The 21,264-nt window shown below is 49.2% G+C and overlaps 10 protein-coding genes across 10 annotated transcripts; 6 read left to right on the top strand and 4 right to left on the bottom strand.

Moving 5' to 3' along the window:
* Window positions 1-777: 777 nt before the first annotated feature.
* On the bottom strand, window positions 778-2,751 carry N7477_006782 (putative MFS transporter; the record flags this gene model as incomplete). Its single annotated transcript, XM_056968445.1, has 6 exons — window positions 778-1,032; window positions 1,101-1,397; window positions 1,426-1,878; window positions 1,926-2,081; window positions 2,137-2,499; window positions 2,701-2,751. 6 exons carry the CDS (start codon window positions 2,749-2,751, stop codon window positions 778-780), a joined length of 1,575 nt encoding a protein of 524 aa, XP_056821241.1.
* Window positions 2,752-3,305: 554 nt separating this feature from the next.
* Window positions 3,306-4,704, top strand: N7477_006783 (NAD(P)/FAD-dependent oxidoreductase; the record flags this gene model as incomplete). The annotated part of the gene is made up of 2 exons (XM_056968446.1): window positions 3,306-3,498; window positions 3,554-4,704. The coding sequence occupies 2 exons, from the start codon at window positions 3,306-3,308 to the stop codon at window positions 4,702-4,704; spliced, it is 1,344 nt and encodes a 447-aa protein (XP_056821242.1).
* An 84-nt stretch (window positions 4,705-4,788) lies between these two features.
* N7477_006784 (acetamidase/formamidase family protein) lies at window positions 4,789-6,243 on the bottom strand (the record flags this gene model as incomplete). The annotated part of the gene is made up of 5 exons (XM_056968447.1): window positions 4,789-5,367; window positions 5,421-5,697; window positions 5,750-6,038; window positions 6,096-6,114; window positions 6,169-6,243. 5 exons carry the CDS (start codon window positions 6,241-6,243, stop codon window positions 4,789-4,791), a joined length of 1,239 nt encoding a protein of 412 aa, XP_056821243.1.
* A 1,572-nt stretch (window positions 6,244-7,815) lies between these two features.
* On the top strand, window positions 7,816-8,210 carry N7477_006785 (carbohydrate-binding module family 50 protein; the record flags this gene model as incomplete). The annotated part of the gene is made up of 2 exons (XM_056968448.1): window positions 7,816-7,915; window positions 8,011-8,210. 2 exons carry the CDS (start codon window positions 7,816-7,818, stop codon window positions 8,208-8,210), a joined length of 300 nt encoding a protein of 99 aa, XP_056821244.1.
* A 1,028-nt stretch (window positions 8,211-9,238) lies between these two features.
* Window positions 9,239-11,275, top strand: N7477_006786 (trichothecene efflux pump; the record flags this gene model as incomplete). The annotated part of the gene is made up of 5 exons (XM_056968449.1): window positions 9,239-9,460; window positions 9,537-9,837; window positions 9,908-10,017; window positions 10,068-10,480; window positions 10,540-11,275. The coding sequence occupies 5 exons, from the start codon at window positions 9,239-9,241 to the stop codon at window positions 11,273-11,275; spliced, it is 1,782 nt and encodes a 593-aa protein (XP_056821245.1).
* A 220-nt stretch (window positions 11,276-11,495) lies between these two features.
* usgS (transmembrane protein UsgS) lies at window positions 11,496-12,948 on the bottom strand (the record flags this gene model as incomplete). The annotated part of the gene is made up of 5 exons (XM_056968450.1): window positions 11,496-11,852; window positions 11,909-12,302; window positions 12,355-12,527; window positions 12,581-12,687; window positions 12,891-12,948. The coding sequence occupies 5 exons, from the start codon at window positions 12,946-12,948 to the stop codon at window positions 11,496-11,498; spliced, it is 1,089 nt and encodes a 362-aa protein (XP_056821246.1).
* Window positions 12,949-13,371: 423 nt separating this feature from the next.
* N7477_006788 (uncharacterized protein) lies at window positions 13,372-15,501 on the top strand (the record flags this gene model as incomplete). Its single annotated transcript, XM_056968451.1, has 1 exon — window positions 13,372-15,501. The coding sequence occupies one exon, from the start codon at window positions 13,372-13,374 to the stop codon at window positions 15,499-15,501; it is 2,130 nt and encodes a 709-aa protein (XP_056821247.1).
* A 675-nt stretch (window positions 15,502-16,176) lies between these two features.
* Window positions 16,177-17,733, top strand: N7477_006789 (cytochrome P450; the record flags this gene model as incomplete). Its single annotated transcript, XM_056968452.1, has 4 exons — window positions 16,177-16,256; window positions 16,312-16,752; window positions 16,800-17,157; window positions 17,266-17,733. The coding sequence occupies 4 exons, from the start codon at window positions 16,177-16,179 to the stop codon at window positions 17,731-17,733; spliced, it is 1,347 nt and encodes a 448-aa protein (XP_056821248.1).
* A 185-nt stretch (window positions 17,734-17,918) lies between these two features.
* N7477_006790 (signal recognition particle 14 kDa protein) lies at window positions 17,919-18,397 on the bottom strand (the record flags this gene model as incomplete). Its single annotated transcript, XM_056968453.1, has 2 exons — window positions 17,919-18,281; window positions 18,371-18,397. The coding sequence occupies 2 exons, from the start codon at window positions 18,395-18,397 to the stop codon at window positions 17,919-17,921; spliced, it is 390 nt and encodes a 129-aa protein (XP_056821249.1).
* A 228-nt stretch (window positions 18,398-18,625) lies between these two features.
* Window positions 18,626-21,255, top strand: N7477_006791 (MIF4G domain-containing protein; the record flags this gene model as incomplete). The annotated part of the gene is made up of 4 exons (XM_056968454.1): window positions 18,626-19,405; window positions 19,462-20,035; window positions 20,086-20,658; window positions 20,744-21,255. 4 exons carry the CDS (start codon window positions 18,626-18,628, stop codon window positions 21,253-21,255), a joined length of 2,439 nt encoding a protein of 812 aa, XP_056821250.1.
* Window positions 21,256-21,264: the final 9 nt, after the last annotated feature.

Genomic DNA, 21,264 nt, shown 5'->3' on the forward strand with positions numbered 1-21,264 from the left:
TTATCTACGTGTTTCTGTAGACGAATTTGATGCTTCACAAGTATTTACCATTATTCAAACTCTATGACTGCATGTTACGGTTCATGGTGGTGTGTACCGCACGAATTTGGTTAAAAGGGAGACATGGACCGCGATCATGTTTACATCAGTAAGTACTCTCATAACCCATTGCCCTTGTTTCTTTGGCCGTCTCTTGAGAGAGATTGAGATTATTTGCCTACTACTATCTTGCGTGTCATTGTCGACGTCCTTGACCTGTGAAGCTTACATCATCCTAAGCATGTGCACAGTTTCCTCGCAATTTTGCGAAGCCTACCGGGAGGCTTTGATATTCGTTATTCTGGTAGTAGGTCTGGTAGTAGGAAATATTCACATCTGCCATACTGTCGGACTATGGGGCCAAGACGGCCCAGCTATACGAACAAAGATGGCATGCAGACCTGAACAGGTGGTTGCTGTGCTCGATCTCAAGATTTTTTGCGCTTGGAAGAAGAAGGACCGATCGACCCAACTCCAAAGGCGAAGGACAGTTTCCTTCACCTATTCCGTCTGAATCGGACATAATACCACCTGGAGGAGCTTTTGCGATAAATTAAGTCGCCTTTGCATTGTTTGTTTTCTCGTTGTTTGAGCATGAAAATATCTCAGTCCTGCCCATGATAGCCTGGACGGATAAGATTGAATGATGTATGAAACTGATTGGAAAATAGCCATAAGAACGCATGTAAGCACGAATTTGCCTTACACTGACCTATCAGCCGCTTCCAATCTAATACGTTAATGTATGGACGCATTTTCCCGCCTTGTCTCAGCCAAAAATTGCTCATATCGAGGTTTGCAGTTTCGTCGCCATCTTTTGCCCCAAATTATCATCGGACCACCCATACAGACAGATAAAACCACCAGAATCCCAAAGAAGGTGAATGCCCAGCCGTAAGATGTCGCATCGATCAATGGCTGTACCGAGTACGAGATGGCGAAGTTGATGAGAGAGGAGCAAATGGCGAGGACGACAACAAGTTCACCCGATAGCTGGATACAGATGAGCACTTTGATCCGAAAGAGAAGCTGTAAGAACGCAGTGGGCTGTATATTCTTACCCCATCAAAACATTCCATCGCATAGGCCGTTGCCAAACTTGTGATAGATACCTGTTGGGCAATCAGACAGCACAGCGCGACTGCGATGGCCATCCAGTGGTCGCCGTTTGTGGCAGCCCATCCATAAAGGAAGTATCCAACAGCGCCAAACATCAATGGAAAGATGTATGTCCAAAGTCTCATTTCCGGCTCCTTGTACCCTTTATTCCGACGTGCCAGTGTGAGCACAACCCAATCGGATAAAGACCCGACTCCCATTCTGATGAAATTAGCAAAGTGAATGGAAAGCTTCTCTTTCTCAGGAAGGCGGCATTTGAAGACTTACCCGATAAAATTGCCAAGTAAGAGCAGCAAGAAACAGCAATCCTGTTGATCCTGCGCTCCAGTTGTACGGGGCATCGGTCATGATCTCCGAGATTGTGTTGAACGAGACTATTCCTGCAGTGCAGCCAAAGGCAAACTGAATGCCGGCGAGCACGATATTTGGGAACGCAAAGAGATAAAATGGACGACGGAAGTACTGGAACCACGTAGTCTCATCGTCGGGATAGTAGTGAATCAATCCGATCTTTTGCCGGTACGTCCGTGGGGTGATATCTTCACCAAGACCATTACTCGTCACTTCTGACATTGGAGGCCCCAACTGGTCATCTTTTTCAGGCTCGTCTTGATTGTCGGCTTTTGCGCTAGGATGAGATGGATCAAGTCGAGCGTTGAACCGATATCGGGGGAACATTGTATCGTCGAATGTGAAGACGAAAAAAAAAATCAAGACACCCTTCAAGGGTCAGCTGGTCCATGAGTGTATCAGAGTTGACCACTTACACACGCAATCGCTACGATAGGGGAGCTCCAACGCCAGCCAATTCCATCGGAGATATAGCCACCTAGGATCAGGCCTAGAATAGACCCCAGCTGTTGGAAGAAAATGTAGATTGCGACCATGCGACCACGCTCATGCGTGAAAAACATGTCAAAAATCTGTTGATAGTTAGAACACAGGCTTAACGGGCGTAGAAATAAACAAGAGACTTACCGTAAGCTGAATTAAAGCCTGATATGCCGCTGTTCCAATACCTTGAATCGCCAACATGACATAGTACTGGCCCGTGCCAGTGTAGAAGCCTCCCCAGACACTGCCCCCAAGGAGACAGACCAGACTGAGGATATAGACAATTTTACGGCCCAATTTCATTGCCGTGGGAATCCATATGATGTTAAAGAACCCCAGTAACAGGTAATTCAGAGCGCTACCGCCATTCATATTGGTTAGGCTGACACCAGTACTGACGGATATCAAAGTCCAGCTTGCGCCCCAGTTATTCTCACCGAAGGAGAACACGCAGGCGTAGAATGATATCAAGAAGAGAGACCACAACTTCTTCGTGCGTGCCCAGTTCTACCGCATGTTAGAATATGATGATTGCGTGGAAACATTGGTCAGAAGGCTTGCCAGTGGATCTGCTGGAGAGTTGGTAGGCTGTGGAAGGAGGAGAATGTCCTGGGCTCCGGCATGGGCAGCATTTTGGAGGGAGTGAGTAGCTATGCTGATATCAGTAAGATTGTATTACGAGTAACGTTGTTGACATTTACCATCTACCAAGTAGATCGTGCCCGGGACATCAGTAAGGATATCATCGTCGTGTGCCATTTTTATCATGGACCGAAACGGTGGTCGCCTACTTCGGGGGATCGCAGTACCTTTTATGTCGACTCGATCCGAGACTCTGATATCGGAGCCTATAGCGGAGAACTATGTGACTCCCGAACCTACGACAGGAATACGACTCTTCAATGATGGCCCCATTGGTCGGAATGAGCCGATGAGTCGTGATCGTCATCCTAATTGGTAAGATAGGAATATCAATGCGGGGTTAAGTGATATGGAAGCTCTAAGCGACATAGCAAGCGACGCCATTGCGATTCTTGACGATTGGCGTCTCATAGTTTCCGAATGGCAGACGTATCGCTAATAACGGCCGAGCGGAGAAGCTTACCCCGGTTAAAGGGGCGGGAAGGTCCACGCGATAATTCACAGTTCGATAAGCCTTGTACCCATTCGGAATGGTACGAAGTCGACCAAGCTAGTGCATAAAGAGAAAACTTGTAAGTGTTCCAGCCGCCGGAAGCTGTTCTGTGATATCGGGGTTGCACTTTTCCTCTGACATCTCGCGTTCTTCCCGCACTCGACGGTTCACCTTCAAGATGTCACCGCCGCCTCTCAGTCAGACTTCTTCAATTCTGATCATTGGAGCTGGAACTTGGGGATGTTCAACAGCTCTTCATCTGGCCCGGCGAGGATACCAAAATGTCAAAGTTTTGGATCCCTACGGTGTTCCTTCACCCATTGCTGCTGGGAACGATATTAATAAGATCATGGAACACAAAGAGCTCAAAGGTAGGAGAGGCAGGTTTTTAGAATTAGATAGGAATGATGAGCTGATGAGCACTAGATTTACATGCAGATGCCCGAAGCATAGCATTTGCTACATGCACTCGAGCGGCGTTGAACGGATGGAAGAATGACCCCGTCTTTATGCCTTTCTTCCACGAAACAGGATTCATTGTGTCGGGGAGTACACCCGCCCTCATCCAACACATCAAAGAAGATGAGATAGACTCCTCCGAAGGCGATTTCATCGCTCTGGAAACAGCTCAAGACTTCCGCAATACCATGCCACCAGGTGTGTTGACTGGCGATTTCCCTGGCTGGAAAGGGTGGTTCAGCAAGGAAGGTGCGGGATGGATTCACGCTCAAAAAGCCATGGTATCTGCATACAGCGAAGCAAAGCGATTGGGCGTGAGTTTTGTAGTCGGTGACTCCACAGGTAATGTCGTGAAACTGGTCTACCAAGACGGCGATGTGATCGGAGCAAACACCGCGGATGGCACAGTTCATCGTGCAGACCATGTCATCTTGGCTGCCGGCGCGGGTAGCGACCGTCTACTGGACTTCAAGAAACAACTACGTCCCACTGCATGGACCTTGAGCCACATTCGCATGACCCCGGAAGAAGCCAAGCGCTACCGGAACCTTCCAGTATTGTTCAACATTGCGAAGGGTTTCTTCATGGAGCCAGACGAGAAGAACCATGAGCTCAAGATATGTGATGAGCATCCAGGATATTGTAACTTCATCCCAGATTCTTACTATTCCGGCGAGAAGAGAAGCATTCCGTTCGCAAAACATCAAATCCCTCTCGAAGCGGAGGCTCGAGCAAGGGACTTTCTACGTGACACAATGCCACATTTGGCTGATCGACCATTCTCATTTGCACGAATTTGCTGGGACGCTGACACCCCCGACCGTGCGTTCTTGATTGATCGTCATCCGGAGCATCCATCTCTTCTGATTGCAGTAGGCGGATCCGGGAATGGAGCCATGCAAATGCCGACGATTGGTGGATTTATCTCGGATGCCTTGGAAGGGAAATTACAAAAGGAACTGAAGCATGTAGTGCGTTGGCGACCCGAGACAGCCGTTGATCGCGACTGGCACTCTACGCAGAACCGCTTCGGAGGGCCCGATAGGGTGATGGACTTTCAAGATGTGAAGGAAAACGAGTGGACACGGATACAGGAGACTGACGAGAGCAAATTGTGAAAGGTCAAATGCATTTGATAAGTCAAAAACCAAGATTTGTGTTCGAGGTCATGACATTATTCCATAAGCAATGGAAGCAGGACACTATTCGGTGGTCAAGGCACAGGTACCCATATCAAGCGTGGCCACATCAGCCTCGGGCCTAATATCAAAGTCGAAAATATCCATGGGTACACTGAGAGTAGTGCACGCGTTCGGAATATCAACAATTCCAGCAATATGACCCTGCACAGGGGCACAACTCAACAAGAGATAGATTTGTTCATCCGAGTAGCCGTAGCGTCGAAGGTACTCAATGACTCGCAGGCATGTCTGTCTGTAGGCCACTGTAGCATCCAAATAGTGCTGTTTTCCCTTCTCGTCGACTGAGAATCCCTCAAAAGTCAGATAACGCCCGGGTCCAAACTGGGGCTCAACTGGGCCAGCATGGAACATAGGTGATTTCATGTTCAGTTTCGCCATTCCACCCTTAATTACCGTGAATTTAAGTGTGATGACGCCTGCCATTTCGATGGCACCGCAGAATGAAATCTCGCCATCGCCTTGAGAGAAGTGCAAGTCTCCCACAGAGAACTTAGCACCAGGGACGTGAACGGGAAGATATACCTTGGAGCCGCGCGAAAGGTTTTTGATGTCGCAGTTGCCGCCATGTTCGGGCCGACCCTGAAAAGCCATTAGAATATGCATGGTGCGTATGTGTTGCTTTGGTTGCCCACTGGAATTGTTCTGGCTCCCTCCTTCGCTACTCTCTCCTTCACATCGTCGGCAGAGCTACCGGCATGAGCGTTTGTGACATTCGGCGGCTGCGCGACGATGCGATCGGCGACCGTGTTTGCAGCAATTAGCTCGCCCTCGCGATGATTCCATTCAGCCAGAACCTCTGCCGAAGGAGCACAACCCAAAATACCGGGATGAATCAACCCTGCGAAGCGGACATGCGGAATGTGCCGAGATGAACAGAAGATGCCTTCAAAGTCCCAGATTGCCTTCGCGCTGTAATGGAACAGTTAGCGACAAGTCGGTTGAGAGGACGGAATGGGCGCACGCTTTGGGATAGTGCTCATCCAAGAAGCCGCCACCGTTATTACGATCAAAAATTCCAGTAAAGCCCCATGGCTGCTCTTGGAATGGCTGGACATCCTGGATCTCGACAAGCAGTACATCGCCAGGCTCGGCGGTTTCGATTTCAAATGGACCTGAAAGATAGTGAATTTCTGTCAGGTCGACATCTCGGACGTCATCAGCCGAGTCATTATTCTTGATCTGCCCGCCTGTCCAGTCTAGACATTCGATCTTCACGACTTCATTGTTGGCGATCTTTCCACATGCGGGGACTATTGATGTTCTTAGCATGAGCTTGACTCTAGAGTACATTTTAGTTATTCACGCACTATCTGGGTGCCATCGGTTCTGCACAACGTCAGTTCTGCTCTGCGTTCATGGTTCTGGGTGGTGTCCACTCACATGCAGTCCAGGCTGCTCCCGGGCATGCTTATCAAGGTCGACTTTCAGAGCTGTGCGAATACCCTTGATACCCATCTTTATCGTGGCTTTGTCTGAGAGCTATGTGACTTCTTTTGGTAAAAAATTGTTTCTTTTGAAGAGAAGAATGAGCCGAACAGGCGCAGGACAGACGAGGAGGAGATAAGAGCAGGTTGCATGCTTCTCCGCAGAGGGGTAGGTTCTCACCCACGCGATAACCTGTATATACCTCCAACCTTCACGCCTACCAGACTCCACTTATGACAGAGTTAAGAGATGACGTGGGACATTATTGGCTTTCTTCCTAGCCTGCTCCTGTTTCAGTGGATGATTGGAACCTGGTTACCCCGCTGAAGGTCCCGAGGCAATGCCTGGTGCGCTTCCAGCCATTGGTCTGACTTCATCATTATCGTATCTCCGCACCGAGCTATCAGGTCTTATCTTGAGTCAAACTTTTGAAATAACCTCACCTATGCATGCCTGATTTCTCCGCGGCATGGATCATGATAAAGGGCAAAAATTGATCGCGATATTGCTGTGCCTTGCTTAATCAGCTTCTGCGATGCGGCTCTATGGCCCCTGTTCCCCATTGCAAGAATATTAGAGAACGCACAACCATTCTTCCACCTCTCGACATGGTATGTTGTACCGTCGGAAAGACTTAGCATTGGTATCTTGACTGATTGTGCTTCTGGTTGACTGTGCCTTTGTGATAATTTCAGTACATACCATCATTACGGCGTTAAGCGCTCCTTGTCACCTCCATTCTCTAGTTCATGGGAGATATTTTCTCCCGACACGCAAAATGGCAGGCCCAGTGACTGTACTGTCCTCAACTTTTGCCCTCAGCTTATTCATGTCATTTATTGTGAATTTGAGGTTTGGTAAATTAAGGACATGAATCTCAAGCAAGCATTCTTTAGCGAGGAGCCTGTAGAAGCGTTTCCCGCAAGAAGACTTACATGTCAGCCTTCGTTATCACGAGCTCTTTGCCTCCCTCTCAAAGTTCAAACTTGGGTCTATTAATACATTCGAGATCACTCAAGGTCTTGAGGACGTGTACAAAAGTTGGTACGGTTGTTATATCCAAGTAAGAGGTGACAAAGGACACAAAGTGTACACACATGCACCATCGCCCATATACAGCCACGTATGATAGAAAGGTTTGTATAGTCTCAACATCAAAGTAGGGCCCAGATGAGATCAAGGTCATACCATGCAAATCTGGCGAGGGTCTCGGAGATGCTGTTTCTCTACTGACTGGATCAAATATAGAGAAGTGTAACCATGAGCTCAAACCTGTCCAATATTGAGACCAAGAACGATACAAGCCAAATACTTGACAATGTTCAAGTGCATAGCCATTTCACATGCTTGATTGATCGATCTGAATCTCACTTTGGCGCTGTCGGTGCCGATATCCAGCAATTTCACCACGCACAAGATCCGAGCAGCCCGGCCAAATCGACTTCGTAGCTCTGAAAAATAGCCTACTGTATCCACCCTTGATCTCAACTATAAATGCAAGGCTGAGTCTGCTCCAGAATATATCCTACCACAAGTTCTCGTTGCCTTCTCATCAACATTCTCAAGACAAGATCAAAACCTCAATCTGATTTCTGAACAAACATGTCTTCCTCCATCTGCAAAGTGGCTTTGGCCCTGGCCTTCGCGACCACCGCACTGTCGGCTGTACCTGGGCAAGTTGTCGGCTCTGGAAGTCTGGCGAGTAAGTTGGTTGGTAGTCAGAATTTTGTGGGAAATTGTAGGTCCAAACCCACCGGAGCCTTCATCGTGACAGTATTGACTCGAACATTCTGACAGGTTTGGCCCATTATTCTGTAAACGAGTCGGATACATGCATATCCATCATCAACTCGCATCCGAACACTCTGACTCTGAATGAATTCTACGTTTGGAACCCACAGGTCCAGCGCGACTGCTCAAATCTTATCCCCGGCGAGAATGTCTGCATCCGAGCTGGTACTTTGCAGGACTGTGGTGCTTGCAACGCTTCCAATTAGTGCCGGGTCCGCGCTCAGATGGCCACAGCATCGAGATTTCTTTGCCGCCAGCAGGAGGGTCACGTTCCGGGTCCATGATTGGAGGATGAGAGGGAGCTTCGCGGATCGAGCAATGTATTCCACTTTATTTGCTGGTCTAGTATAATTTCAAGCTTCGGCAGGGTTCTAAATGAACTAATGAAATTCGAGGGATATGATGTGCAACATCTGCAGCTCTAGGTAACTTGGAGTCCCAACTCCGGTGCTCTAAGCAATCATCAGAGAAGCCTGTGGGGTTCTAGACCGTACTTTATCTATTTTAGTTTTGAAGATTGGTAGGATTAGTCGAGAAGCGGGACTTGTTCCTCAGCGGGCCCGAGTCTCTTCCATCGGTGGGACTGGGTTTCGGGTCAATGGGATCGTAACCGACACGCCCCCGGAACAAGACATTGCTCTCCACCAAAGATTGAAACAAAATATTTAACAATCATTTAACCCCCGTACTAGCTTCGTGTCGTCGAGGCGTCATACACTTCTAGAGTTTCGAGTCAACACAGTCCTGACCAATAATCTAGTCGTGAAGCAATCAGCAGAGCTCAGTGGTGCCTATTTAACCTTCGGTATAGTACCCACATCAGCCATTGTTTTCGATAAGCTAAAGTCTGTGATTTTCGTAGCCGGGCCAAGACAGTGAGTCCATTGTAAAATGCTTTGATCGAAGCCTCAGATGTCTCTTCAATTTCTTTGTGTTCCTGTCGCAAAGTAATCCTATAATTGGCGCCTTATGGCTCTTAAATGTCATTTATGGCTACATGAATAATTATATTGGCATGATACCTTCAAATTTTGTTTGGAGGAATCCAAATGGATAATCTGGGGTTGCGGGGAAAGGGTGGACCTTACCGGGTTTTGCGTCTGCGGGGCGATGGATAACCTAACCGATGTATACCCAGGTAATTGAAATAGGATCATCCCTGTCGGGAAAATTGCTTGTTTTCATCTCACTTTACTACTCGATTTCCAGAATTTATAATATTTTTATCTAAACAATGTCTGACGCAACAGAAAAGGCCCGAGAAGCTGTCGCAGCCGAAGCAAGAGAAGCTTCGGAGACTGAACATGTGGAAGACACTACGCAGTCGCCGGAGATAAATCTTGTCTATGAGGGAGAAGAAGAACCGAAGTTTCATGCGCAGACTTGGTTCGCTCTAGCGGCAATGATTTGCCTTAACTTCGTCCAAGTCTTCTGCTTGATGGGTCCTCCAGCAGGGGTACGCAAATCCAGGATACGAAGCTTGAAAAAAAGCCATTGACTCAAACCGACGATCGGCTAATGTTTATTCGTAGCTGTCCTATATCGAAGAAGATCTTAACAACACCGACGCCGGTACATGGGTCCCCAATGCCCTTTCGCTCGTCCAGGCTGTTTTGTCGCCTGTCATCTCTTCGGCGTCGGATGTATTTCAGGCACGGAAAGCTCTTCTCGTGGGCCCTGCGATCATCTCGTTCATTGGATCTGCGATCGCACCCGGATCGTCCAGCATTTATCGAGTAATCGCGGCCCAGGTATTGATTGGATTTGGTTTTGCTACTGTGCCGTTGGCATATTGCGTACCAAGTGAGATTTTGCCTCGAAGATGGAGACCCAGTAAGTGAAACAAACAATTAAAATCTAACTCACCAATGAGGTGTGCAGACTGATTAAAACTTCTTTGCAGTAGCGCAAGCTGCGATGAATGTCGCGGCAGCAGGTGGTGCTTGTTCCGCGCCTTTAGTGATTGGTGCTCTGACCAAAGCCAATGCTCATACAGGATGGCGGAACTTCTATGTAAGAATTCTTCGCATAGTTGGAAATTATCTTTCTCACAAAGCATACAGTGGATTCAAATGGCTTTATGGGGAGTGACTGCCATCTGCCTTTTCATCGGTTATAAACCACCGAAGCGACACAATCACCTCGATCACCTGTCCATTTGGCAAAAATTAGGTCGACTGGATATAGTCGGATTCATTACACTTACTGTTGGTCTGACTTTATTCTTGACTGGACTCAACTCCGGTGGTAACTTGTACCGATGGGCTTCTGCGCTAGTACTGGCGACTATGATCCCCGGTCTGCTCTGCCTCGTTGCTTTCGGAGTCTACGAGTGGAGATTTACGAGGACGGGCATCCTCCATCATGATCTCTTTCGGGGAGGTAAAAATGGCGGTAGAACGTTTGCTATCTCTGTCGGCCTCATTTTCATTGAAGGCATTCTGCTATTCAGCTACGTGATCTTCTATCCTGTTTTGTATACACCCCGACCTCCCTGATACGCTTCCGTGAATATTACTGACAAAGTGGCATTAGAACAAGATCTTTATTCACCGATGATCCTTTGTTAACGGCTGTAAGGTCACAACCCTTCTGGATTGCAGGCGGAATCAGCACAGTGTTCTACGGTTACTGGAGTACCAGATTCCGAATGATTCGGGAGCCATTATTTGTTGGATTTCTGCTACTCACAGGAGGGATCGTGGGTTTGGCCACTATTCAGCCAGAAGACAGTTTAAATGCTTTGATCTTCTCTGCCCTTGCTGGTATTGGATTTGGCGGCCCCATCATTCTTCTTATCGCGGCGGTTCAACTCTCGACACCGCACCACCTCATCGCGACCGCAACGGCAGCGACGACATGCTCTCGAGCCATAGCCGCGGCTGTCTTTACGGCTATCTATGAAACTGCATTCGATACACGTATCAAAAAAAATCTCCCAGCGGATGTCGCTCAAGCTGCGTTGAAGGCGGGGCTTCCCAGCACTTCCGTTGAAGCATTCATCAAAGCGTTGTCATCTAACGACACAGCCGCGCTATCGATGGTTCCAGGTGTCAACTCAACAATAATTTCCGCCGGAGTAGCTGCACTGAAGCAGGCATACGCGGATTCACTAAGAGTTGTTTACATTATTGCAGCCCCCTTCAGCCTTCTGGCATGCTTGGCATGTTTCTTCTTGGGAGACCTGAGGAAAGTCATGGACTACGCGGTTGAGGCACCGGTTGAGGATCTGCACGCTAAAAGACGCCATGCTCATGGTCCAGACGTGTAGCGCTCGCTAAGTAACCTGTCGCGTATTCGAGAATTCTGGATTCAATTCGCGTTCTGCTATATTTAAAGTTGGCTTGAAATTGAGACTGAAATAATAAATCAATGGACACAGCAACGGTATAACTACCTCTGGTCCTTTTAATGAGTCTTTGTTCATGAGCTTTAGATGACTGTCCACATCATATGCACCTTGCCAGCGAGACCCAAGATATCTCGGTGGCTTAAGAGAATTTTTTGCCTTCAGAATTGGCATTCTGAGTATCCTTCTCATCGATGACAACGTTGAGCTGATCGATCTTATCCAAAGAAAGCTGGAGGAAATCGTGTTTGTTTTTCCATGTCACCTGGCTCTCTGCAAAGCCCTCGCTTTCCGCAGGGGCGGGCGGTGGGTCAGTGATTTTGGTGACTAGATAAGCAGTGGAGGCCTCGGCGACTCCGTACATGAGAACACCGATGAATGGGACCTTCAAAATCACAGTAAATCCAAAGGCAAATCCGAAAAGAACGCCCTCACGATCACGGAACCAGCGCTTCTTCTGCTCGGAAGTGAACTTGACGCGACGGAAGTATGGTTCGAGCTAGACAGTTGTTAGCGAGGCTCTTGAACTTCCGCCAACATGCACAAATGACTGACCAGCTCTCGCATCAGACTTCTGGATGCGAAATAAGTGTGGAGAAACCTGACAATGTATGACTTGGGCAAGATAAGGCCAGCGCCGAAGATGGCAGCGGCAGGTGCGGTACCCACATGGGTCCGGAACGTGTAGAAACTTGCTGCGGGCATCACAAAGCGACCAACGACGGGGGTCAAGGAGAGTAGGTAAATTCCAAGAAGCATCCCCATTTTCTTGGCGTATCGGTTAGCGAACGCCACGATGGCCTCCGTCTTGGGCTTCGATGAATGAGGACCGCCCTTGGTCGCATACATCGCCAATTGAGGATAGTACATTGCCCGGAGTTGATTCGGATCCTCTGATTTGTGCTTCTGGATATATGTCATGTCGACCCACTGGATGGACTGCATGAAGCTAGTAGGCTAGTCAGCAGCGGTAGGCAGAAGACTTCATAAAGGACACCTACATCTCGTCCAGAGTGGGAGTCACGTATCCCATGAATGTCATCAGCATAAAGGGCACCTGGAGGACAGACTTAGACAAGAAGTCCAAGCCATCGAGCAGCTTGTCATCCCAAGTGGCGTGGTCAAGATTGATAATCCAAGACAGCAAGTACAAGGTAAACTTGAGGCCGATGATCTTGGGGTTTCGATTAGCCACGTAACATCCAAAATCAGACTACCAAAGCTTACCGGGATTTGGATGATCAACTGGATGATGATTCCCACAGCGACTGCTAGGGCTGCTTGGCGGAAGTGTTCATATTTAAAAAGCTCGGGGTTTGTCAAGGCCCGGACAGCTACAAATCAAGGTTAGCGACATATCAAAAGAATGTTCTTGCTGGAGATTTGCCTAGAACAGGCATCTTGTCCACAATAAATTCACAAGAAGACACAAGAGCAACTCCTGATATCAAAATATGTGAATGAAAGTAGTAGGGATCAGGATCTTGCATTACAGCTTCACTTCCCGAATAGGCAGCAGGTCAAGTGGGAAACATACTCCCTACCACAGTCAGTTGGAAACCGCGGATCACGGCATTGGGCTCGAAATTCGACATGATCAAGCCCTGCCCGTGCGATCTGTCGAGAATTTATCGGTTGACTTTTGTCAAGGATGAGACAGGGAAAGGCAGGGTCAACAGAAAGTCCAGGCATCCATTTTGTTGCGTCATGTCACATGATTTTGAGCCTGAGGCCTAAGGCCACAAACCCGTCTCCGCGCAAACACGCGCGGACATGGGGGGAAGATAAGCCGCAACCCTCAGCTCCTCACCATGCGCGCTCAGTGAAACTGGCTCTGGATGCCGCCCTCGCTAACTTCTACCCTTGATATTGTTCCGCGACGATGCCCGAGCCTCTGAGTGAGTCCTCGGGTCCAATACAATCTATTCGTCGCTCGGTCACTCTCCCCACGAAGTTAACCCTACCGGCGCAACGTGGTTCCAGCGCGCCAAACACTGGAGAAAACGTCATTTACTATCATGCCTCGGCAAAGATTGTTCACTTCGCTCCCAGGGCTCTCGTACCAATTCCGTCAAGTACCGCGCCGACCGATTTCGATTACCCAGTGGACACCATCGAGACACTTCCCATGGCGCTCAGCCACAGAACGGACTGTCGCAACTGCACCCTTGAGGCTGGAAAAGGTACACGGGCTGACTGTCTTCCTAAAGTGCGGAAATGTTGTCCATGCGATTCTGAAGAACTCTCAGTGTTGGTGTGTTGACGGCGTTTCGAAGTTTGTTTTGCGCATTCGCCCGCTCACATATTATCGCATCGAGCTGCCGTATGACTCGAAAGAAGAAAAGGAATCAGTGGAGGAACTCAAAATCTTATTGCCAACTGTACTGCGATACGAAGTCACGCCATGTCCTTTCAAGCGTGCCTTCACTGTCGAGATCCCCGAAGATGCAATGGCGCCGCGTCGCAAAAAGGCTTGGCGACCAAAGGACCGCAAAGACTGTCTTCTTTCAGTCCCCGGAGGCAACCAGAGCTCGCCTTCGGAAGGCAGGTCAGAATGTCTCGACTCTGCCAGTACTGGAGATGACACCGATGGATGCGTCACGGATGATAGTATGGGCCCCCAGGCCGCTAAGAGCACAACACCGGAGCCTTCACCACCTGGCGATGAGTCCCCAGTATTCACCAATACCTTTGAGCTCCCGATACAACCGAAAGTCGCCGGGCACTCAGTGACTGAAAACCCGCAAACCTTCACCAGCCTTCGAGCAAAGTTTGATTCGAGACCTGTGCCAGGAGATCCCTTACCCCAAGGGGAAACCCAAGTTCCTGCACAGATTGAATCTGCAGAGCAGATACCTGTTGCAGAGCTTGTTCAGGCTTCGGCTTTAGAGGCGAGTCCGACGGTGAATACTGCGCCTGGTTTGGACGAAGTTCCAATTGAAGGAGAGATCCTCACTCAGGAAGATGCTCCGCCCCTGACTTCGACTCGTGACAATACAGTTCCCCCAGATGAGCCTTCAGCCCAACATGGAATTCCTTCCGTGCACAAAGAGAAAGAAATGGTTCCTCCTTGTCTTGTTTCAGACCCTGGCAAGGACATAGAAGCATTAACAGACGCCCAAGCCGGTGACCATCTAGTTCTAGAGGATAGCATACCGACGGAGCCTGCATCGCAAGGTGAAAGCCTGACCACAGAGTCTATATTCCCAGAAGCCTCTCCCGTGTCCAGCTCAAGCGTTGCCCCCAAGGACCTTCGAGTTCTGCAAGAAATCTCGTCTAATCAAAGTGCTGTTACAAATGCCCATACTGCAGAGGAGGCCCTTGTCGCGGCCAAGGCCACCATCCCTGGGATGAAGTGTGCTTTGGACGTCCCGAACTTGAAACTTCCTACTTTAAAGCCACGTTCGATCTTTGATCGCGAACTCGATACCGAGCATGACGATTCGTTCTCGTCTACGACTGATTCATTCCACTCGGCGGATCCTACCTCGCCCTCGGATTCAATCTCCACTCATTCAACACCCGAAAAACAACGTGACCTATCCGAAGCAGGATCCTACCTATCTGGGTCAACTGAGAATTCCTTACTGTACAAGCTGGATGACTTCCCAGCCCTAGACACTTTAGCGAGCAATGGCTCTCCAATTGCATCTACGAATTTTGTCTATTACGAAGCTCGAGAAATACCCCGAAAGCCTTCTTGGTCGACTTATTCGGGTATCAAGACGGATTCGCCGCCTGTGGCCAAAGAGGCATCTCCCCCAATGGATCTCAGCCATATGAGCACCGAGTTCCGCCGCCGAGCACAGACAACGAGACAGCGCGATGTCTCCCCGATGCCTCCCTCTTCCGCGATCTATCAACCAAACAGAGGCCTAGAAGCCAAGTCTATATTCTCAAAGACCCTCGCCCTTGTGCTTGTTCCGCCGATATCTCTGTTTATCATCTTGCTGCATATCACGGCGCGAATTGTTATCAATCCTGCTGCTAGTTCATTCTCAGGTGAGCCCACGTCAGGCTCACGTCCAGCCATAAACGAGCCCACCACCAAGGATGATGATTTCGATTTCCCTCTGGAGCGTGAAACTTCTTCTGAATACGAAGACGCAGAGATTACCAGGAAGTTAGACCCCTGGGAGCTCGACTAAGTGACGACTTCGTTTTTCCTGTGATACCTCACCCTGTGTCTTTTATAATTTCTTCTTTCTCTTCTTTTGCTATCCTACCCCTGTTTTAATGTGTACCGTGTACCCTTTCCACATGTCACACCACGATTTGATTTCCTGTTGACGAATAGTCGGACATTTATTTGCATAATGATTAGGGTGGACATATTGGCTGGATGGATTTCCTGGACTTTCTTTTTTGGATTCTAGCGTGTGCATACATACCATAGTGAGGCTAGGGTCCGTGTCAGGACTATGCCGGTGGCTCCAAGGTTAGCTATTTAATTCTTCAATTAAAGGAATCCTTGACATGACCTGCATGAAAAACAATCATTTCCTCGGTATTTGAGCCGTCGTTGAAATAGTCGAGTGAAGTCATGCGCTGTTCACGCATCGCAGGGCTAGGGCCCTTCCCGCCTTTCGCACTGGCCTCCCATAACGCCCTCTCCAAAACCACATCAAGGCGCGTATCACTTGGTATTTTAACAGCTAGCCTGCTGGCTTGCGCCTACTCCTGTTTGTGATCACCGAGGAGCTAATCGTTGTCATCCGGTTAGAGATATGCTCGACCTCAGCCAGGTCCTGCTGATGAGCCTCATCGCCGGGGCAGGCTATATCACGTATCGTAGATCCAGACACGATCTGCGTGAGCCACCAATGCTTTGCAACGGGATTCCTATATTCGGCCACTTGCTTGGTATGATGCGGTATGGAGTTGGATATTGGACAATGCAGGCGTGGGTCGCTCAGCACTTTCAGAACAAGCAAACATCTAACTAATTGTCTTTGCAGACAACAGAAAGCGTCTTATTCCATCTTTGGAATCAATCTGCTGTTCTCTAAGATCTACATCATTACTTCACCAGAGCTGATGCAGTCCGTCCAGCGCAGCAAAGCTCTCAGTCTAGACCCCCTCTTGGATCTTGCCGTGCTCAGATTCTCTGGTATTACCAAGAAACAGACTTTGGATCTCATGCTTGACACCAGTTCTGGCGGCCAAGGTTTTGCTCAAAAGCTCATGCATGCATTGGCACCCACGATGATTGGAAAATCATTGGATCAAATGAACATTCGGATGGTTCGCTTCATGACGCCCCTCATTGATGAGCTGGGAGAAAAGCCCTCGGTTGATCTTTACAAATGGTGTCGAGACGCTATTACTGATGCCAGTAATGATACTATGTTTGGGCCCATGAACCCGTTCAAGGATAAGGAAGTATCCGATGCATTCTGGTTAGTACTCAACGCACAATCAAGTCTGACAAGGCTAACTCGGACAGGGACTATGAAAAGAATCTGGGCGCGCTCGTGGCCAATGCGTTACCCTGGCTCATCGCACGCAAGCCCCTGAAGGCCCGCTGCAAGATTGCGGCGGCAATTTTGAAATACCACCAAGCCGGCGGGGTTGAGCTAGCATCTGAGTTGGTCAAAATGAGACACGCCTCAATTCTCGGGGCGGGGATCTCACCAGAAGAATATGCACTACTAGAGACACCTCTGCCCACAGGATTTCTTTCGAATACCGTTCCCGCAGCATTTTGGTCTATATTTGAAATCTACTCCCGTCCAGAGCTTTTGAACGATCTTCGCAAAGAGGTCGAACTAAATGCCCTCTCCGTTCGGACCGACGGCACGCTTGTTATAGATATTGGTGCCCTCCGGGGAAGATGCCCGCTTCTATTATCTACATTCCAAGAGATCCTACGGATGCGCACAATGTGATCCCCTACGCGATATGTGACTCAGGACACACTGATTGCCGACAAGTATCTTCTCAAAGCCGGTAACCTTGTTACTATGCCTTCCATTGAGATGGGAAAACAGCCCGAAGTCTGGGGAGAAACAGCAAATGAATTTGATGCTCGGAGATTCATGAAAGGAGTGGCCTCAGCGACCCGCTCAGATGAAAGAGAGCCTCGCCGTCTTGGTGGATTTATGACATTCGGTGTCTCGCCCACCATCTGTCCTGGTCGTCATTTTGCCAGCTCGGAGATACTAGGAATGGTAGCTACCATGATTCTGCGATATCATATATCGCCCGTGAGCGGAATCTGGGAGGAACCAGAGAAGGTTTTACATTCCCTGGTGTCTATTATGAATCCCGTGAAGGGTGCGTTTCCAGTCAACGTGAAGCGGAGGCGAGAATATGAAGACACCAAATGGGACTTCCATGTGGAGGAAGGCAAGGGGCAATTTCCGTTAGTAATTGGATAGGTCATCAGATCAAAAGGATATCTCGGCTTGTAGTTCACAAGTGCATAAGAATATGTACACCCGGGAATAAGCTCGTAAGGAATCATTGACACGAAGTTTTGCAAAAGGACCACCGATCAAACGCCAGTAAAATGCAAGATAAGCGATGCCAAGGCATTGAAACCGCAATAGAAGCAAAAATCCGCTCACGCCTTGGTGGCCTTGGATGCACCCTTGCCTTTCGCCTTGCGCTTGCTGCGATCACGCTTCTTCAGGCCCGTCATGCCGGCCTTGCACACATCCGCATACCGAGTGTAGAACGCCTCAAGCTGATCCGCAGGAACAACAGTGGAGAATTTGACTTTTGAGGCTTTGGAAACCTTGGTCTTATCGATCTTGCCGTCTTTGCCAATAGGTTTCTTTGCGTCGGTGTTGCCATTGGAAGCGCGGATAAGGATAGAGGGTTGGCCGTTGGTAACGCCGTCGATCAGGGGCTTTTGAGAAAGGAAGACGGAGCCTCGGGCTTTCTGGGAAGTCTTGGAGAGGAGCTCGGTGAGAGCTGAGAAGAACTGCGGTGACGAAGTTGTTAGCGATACCGTAGGTGGTCTCGTGGCCGAATGTGCGGAATGCTCATATAGAGAAGGTAGGCAAAACAAACCTCGTCGGTGGCCATATGAGGCGCCATCATGAATTGAGAGAGTGCGATGCGCACAGGAATCGTATTAATGCAATCTGGAGCAAGAAGACAACGCAATGACCAGCGAGGCTCGTGGGGAACGAAACTCCGCTGTGGGCGGGCTCGCCGCCCGTGTGTTCTGCCGGCGAGAAAAGTGGCCTGGAAAAAGTTCGGTCACCGCCCGCAGAGCTTCGTCCATTGGTCTCTGCTTCTGAATGCTTCTAGATCCAAGTCACCATGCCGCGTCGAATGCATAATACGACCTCCTTGCCTCGGGGCTTGCGCTCCGAGCTGGGGATCAGGGATACTTACGGGGAAAAGAAACGCAAACAAAAAGGACCCGCTACGCGGAAAGACCGACGGAAGGCAGAGCGCGACAATAAGAAATCGCGAACGGCAGTGGCTCCGGCACAGAAAAAGTTTCAACGAATTGAGGAAAGCGAAGATGAAGAGGAGGATGTGGACGATCTCGATCTAGACGAGGACGACGATATTTCCAGCGACGATGCAAGACCTACGAAAAAACCAAAGCCTACCACCGAGGCAAAGCCGAAGCCCGCGTTAAAATCGAAGAAGTCTAAGGACCTTGAACCTGCTTCCGATAGCGACAGCGACGACAGTCAGGGCTATGAAGATGATGCTATGAACGAGGATACCCCAGAATCAACCGTCCATGTTTCCGCCGGCGTCAAGTCTAAGTTAGCCCAGGACGATGCGGAAATTGCGGCGCTGGAGAAGAAGCTAGGCTTGAAGAAAGGCAAGAAGCTTCCGAAGGCCTTTGCAGAAGATGGATTGGAGGACTTGATGGGAGACTTAGGCGAGGAGTCGGAGGACGACACCCGAAAGCGCAAGCGAGAGGCTGATGAGTGGTTGTTGAGCAAAAGGCGAAAGGCACAGGCTCTCCAAGCGAAGGTGTCTGAAGATGAGGAAGATGAAGATGAGGAAGATGAAGATGACGACGATGAGCTCGACAGCGACGAAGACGACAATCTCGATGATGAAATCTTCGGGATGAAAGTGATGAAGACCACGAAGACGAAGGCGAAGACAGCGATTTCGAAGGATTTGATGAGAAACCGCTCCCCAAGAAAAAGGAAAACCCTTATATCGCTCCAGTCGCGAAGGCTGAGACTACGCAGAAATACATTCCTCCGTCGATGCGAGCTCGTCAAGACCCCGAATCAGAGTCACTTACTCGACTAAGGCGCCAAGCCCAGGGACAGTTGAATAAGTTGTCCGAGGCCAATTTGATTTCTATCGTTGGCGAGTTTGAGAAGCTCTATCGTGATTATCCTCGTCAGAATGTGACCTCCACTTTGATTAATCTACTGATGGGTATGATCTGTGAGAGAGCCGTTCTCCAAGACACTTTCATGGTTCTCCATGCAGGTTTCATTGCGGCACTATACAAACTCATAGGCATAGACTTCGGTGCCGAGCTTGTCCAGCATGTTGTTGAGATCTTGGATGCGGGTGCTGATGAACGCGGCAAGTTCGAGGGCAAGGAGATCGTCAACCTGGTTTCCCTTTTGTCGCAACTGTACAACTTCCACGTTATTGGCAGTACATTGATTTTCGACTACATCCGTCTCTTCCTGGGGGACATTAACGAAACCAACACGGAGCTTTTGCTCAAAGTCATTCGAAGTAAGTGATTCTACAAGGTCGACATTGGAATTCGTCTAACAGCTGCATAGACTGTGGTCCCCAACTTCGACAAGATGACCCTTCATCACTCAAGGACATTGTCTTGCTCATCCAACCTGCTGTGGCCAAGGCTGGCGAGGCTGCCCTTTCAGTTCGCACTAAGTTCATGATCGACGTGATCACCGATCTCAAGAACAACAAGGTTAAGTCTGCTATTGGCGCCAGTGTGACCTCGGAGCACATCACCAAGATGCGCAAGGTTCTTGGCTCGTTGAATAATTCTCGTGTCATTCGTGCTTCCGAGCCCATCAGCATCAGTCGTGCCGACATCCACGATTCTTCGAAGAAGGGTAAATGGTGGTTGGTCGGTGCAAGCTGGAAAGATGATCCCTTGGTTGCTGCCCGGAAGGAGTTAGCCGGCGCGGAAACCAAGAAGGCCCAAGTCGAAGAAGATGACAGCGAGGCCGAGCCCGACCTGGGAGACCTAGCCAAAGCTCATCGTATGAACACTGACGTCCGTCGGTCTATTTTTGTGGCGATCATGTCTGCAAACGATTTCCAAGATGCACATGTCCGCCTTCTGAAGCTTCGCTTGAAGCGGGCCCAGGAGTTCGAAATTCCTCGTGTTCTCTTGCATTGCGCAATGGAAGAACAAGCGCACAATCCTTACTATACTCTTCATTGCCCGACGTCTCTGCGGTGAACTAGGCCGACGCATCAAAATGTCTTTCATGTTCGCTCTTTGGAACATATTCAAGCGAATGGGCGAGAAAAGCGATCTCGACGAAGATGACGACTTTGACCCTGATGATGAAGAAAACGGAGTCAGCATGAAGGCCGTGGTCAACGTGGCCAAGATGTACGGTATGCTCATCGCGGACGGCTCCTTGACTCTAGGCATTCTCAAGAACCTCAACTTCGCCTATCTCCAAACCAAGACGAAGACTTTTGTTGAGATCCTGATCATTAGCATCATTCAGCAATCGCAGAAGACTAAAAGGGCGAAGAAGAAGGCAGATTCCAGCGAGTCTACTTGGGACGAGGAGTCATTGATGCAGATTTTCTTACGTGTGCAGGAAACCCCCCATGTTGCGAAGGGTCTGATTTACTTTGTCCGTAAGGTCGTCGCCAAGAGTGATATCGTCACAGACAAGGAGCAAAAGTTGGTGCGCTGGGGCTGCAATGTTGCTGTGGATGCCCTGAAGGCTGTGAAGGACTAAGGCTTGCAT

Source organism: Penicillium maclennaniae (genome assembly GCF_028827695.1).
Source record: "Penicillium maclennaniae strain IBT 15551 chromosome Unknown utg000006l:1.0-2513246.0:1.0-2515036.0, whole genome shotgun sequence".
In the NCBI taxonomy this organism is placed as follows: domain Eukaryota; kingdom Fungi; phylum Ascomycota; class Eurotiomycetes; order Eurotiales; family Aspergillaceae; genus Penicillium; species Penicillium maclennaniae.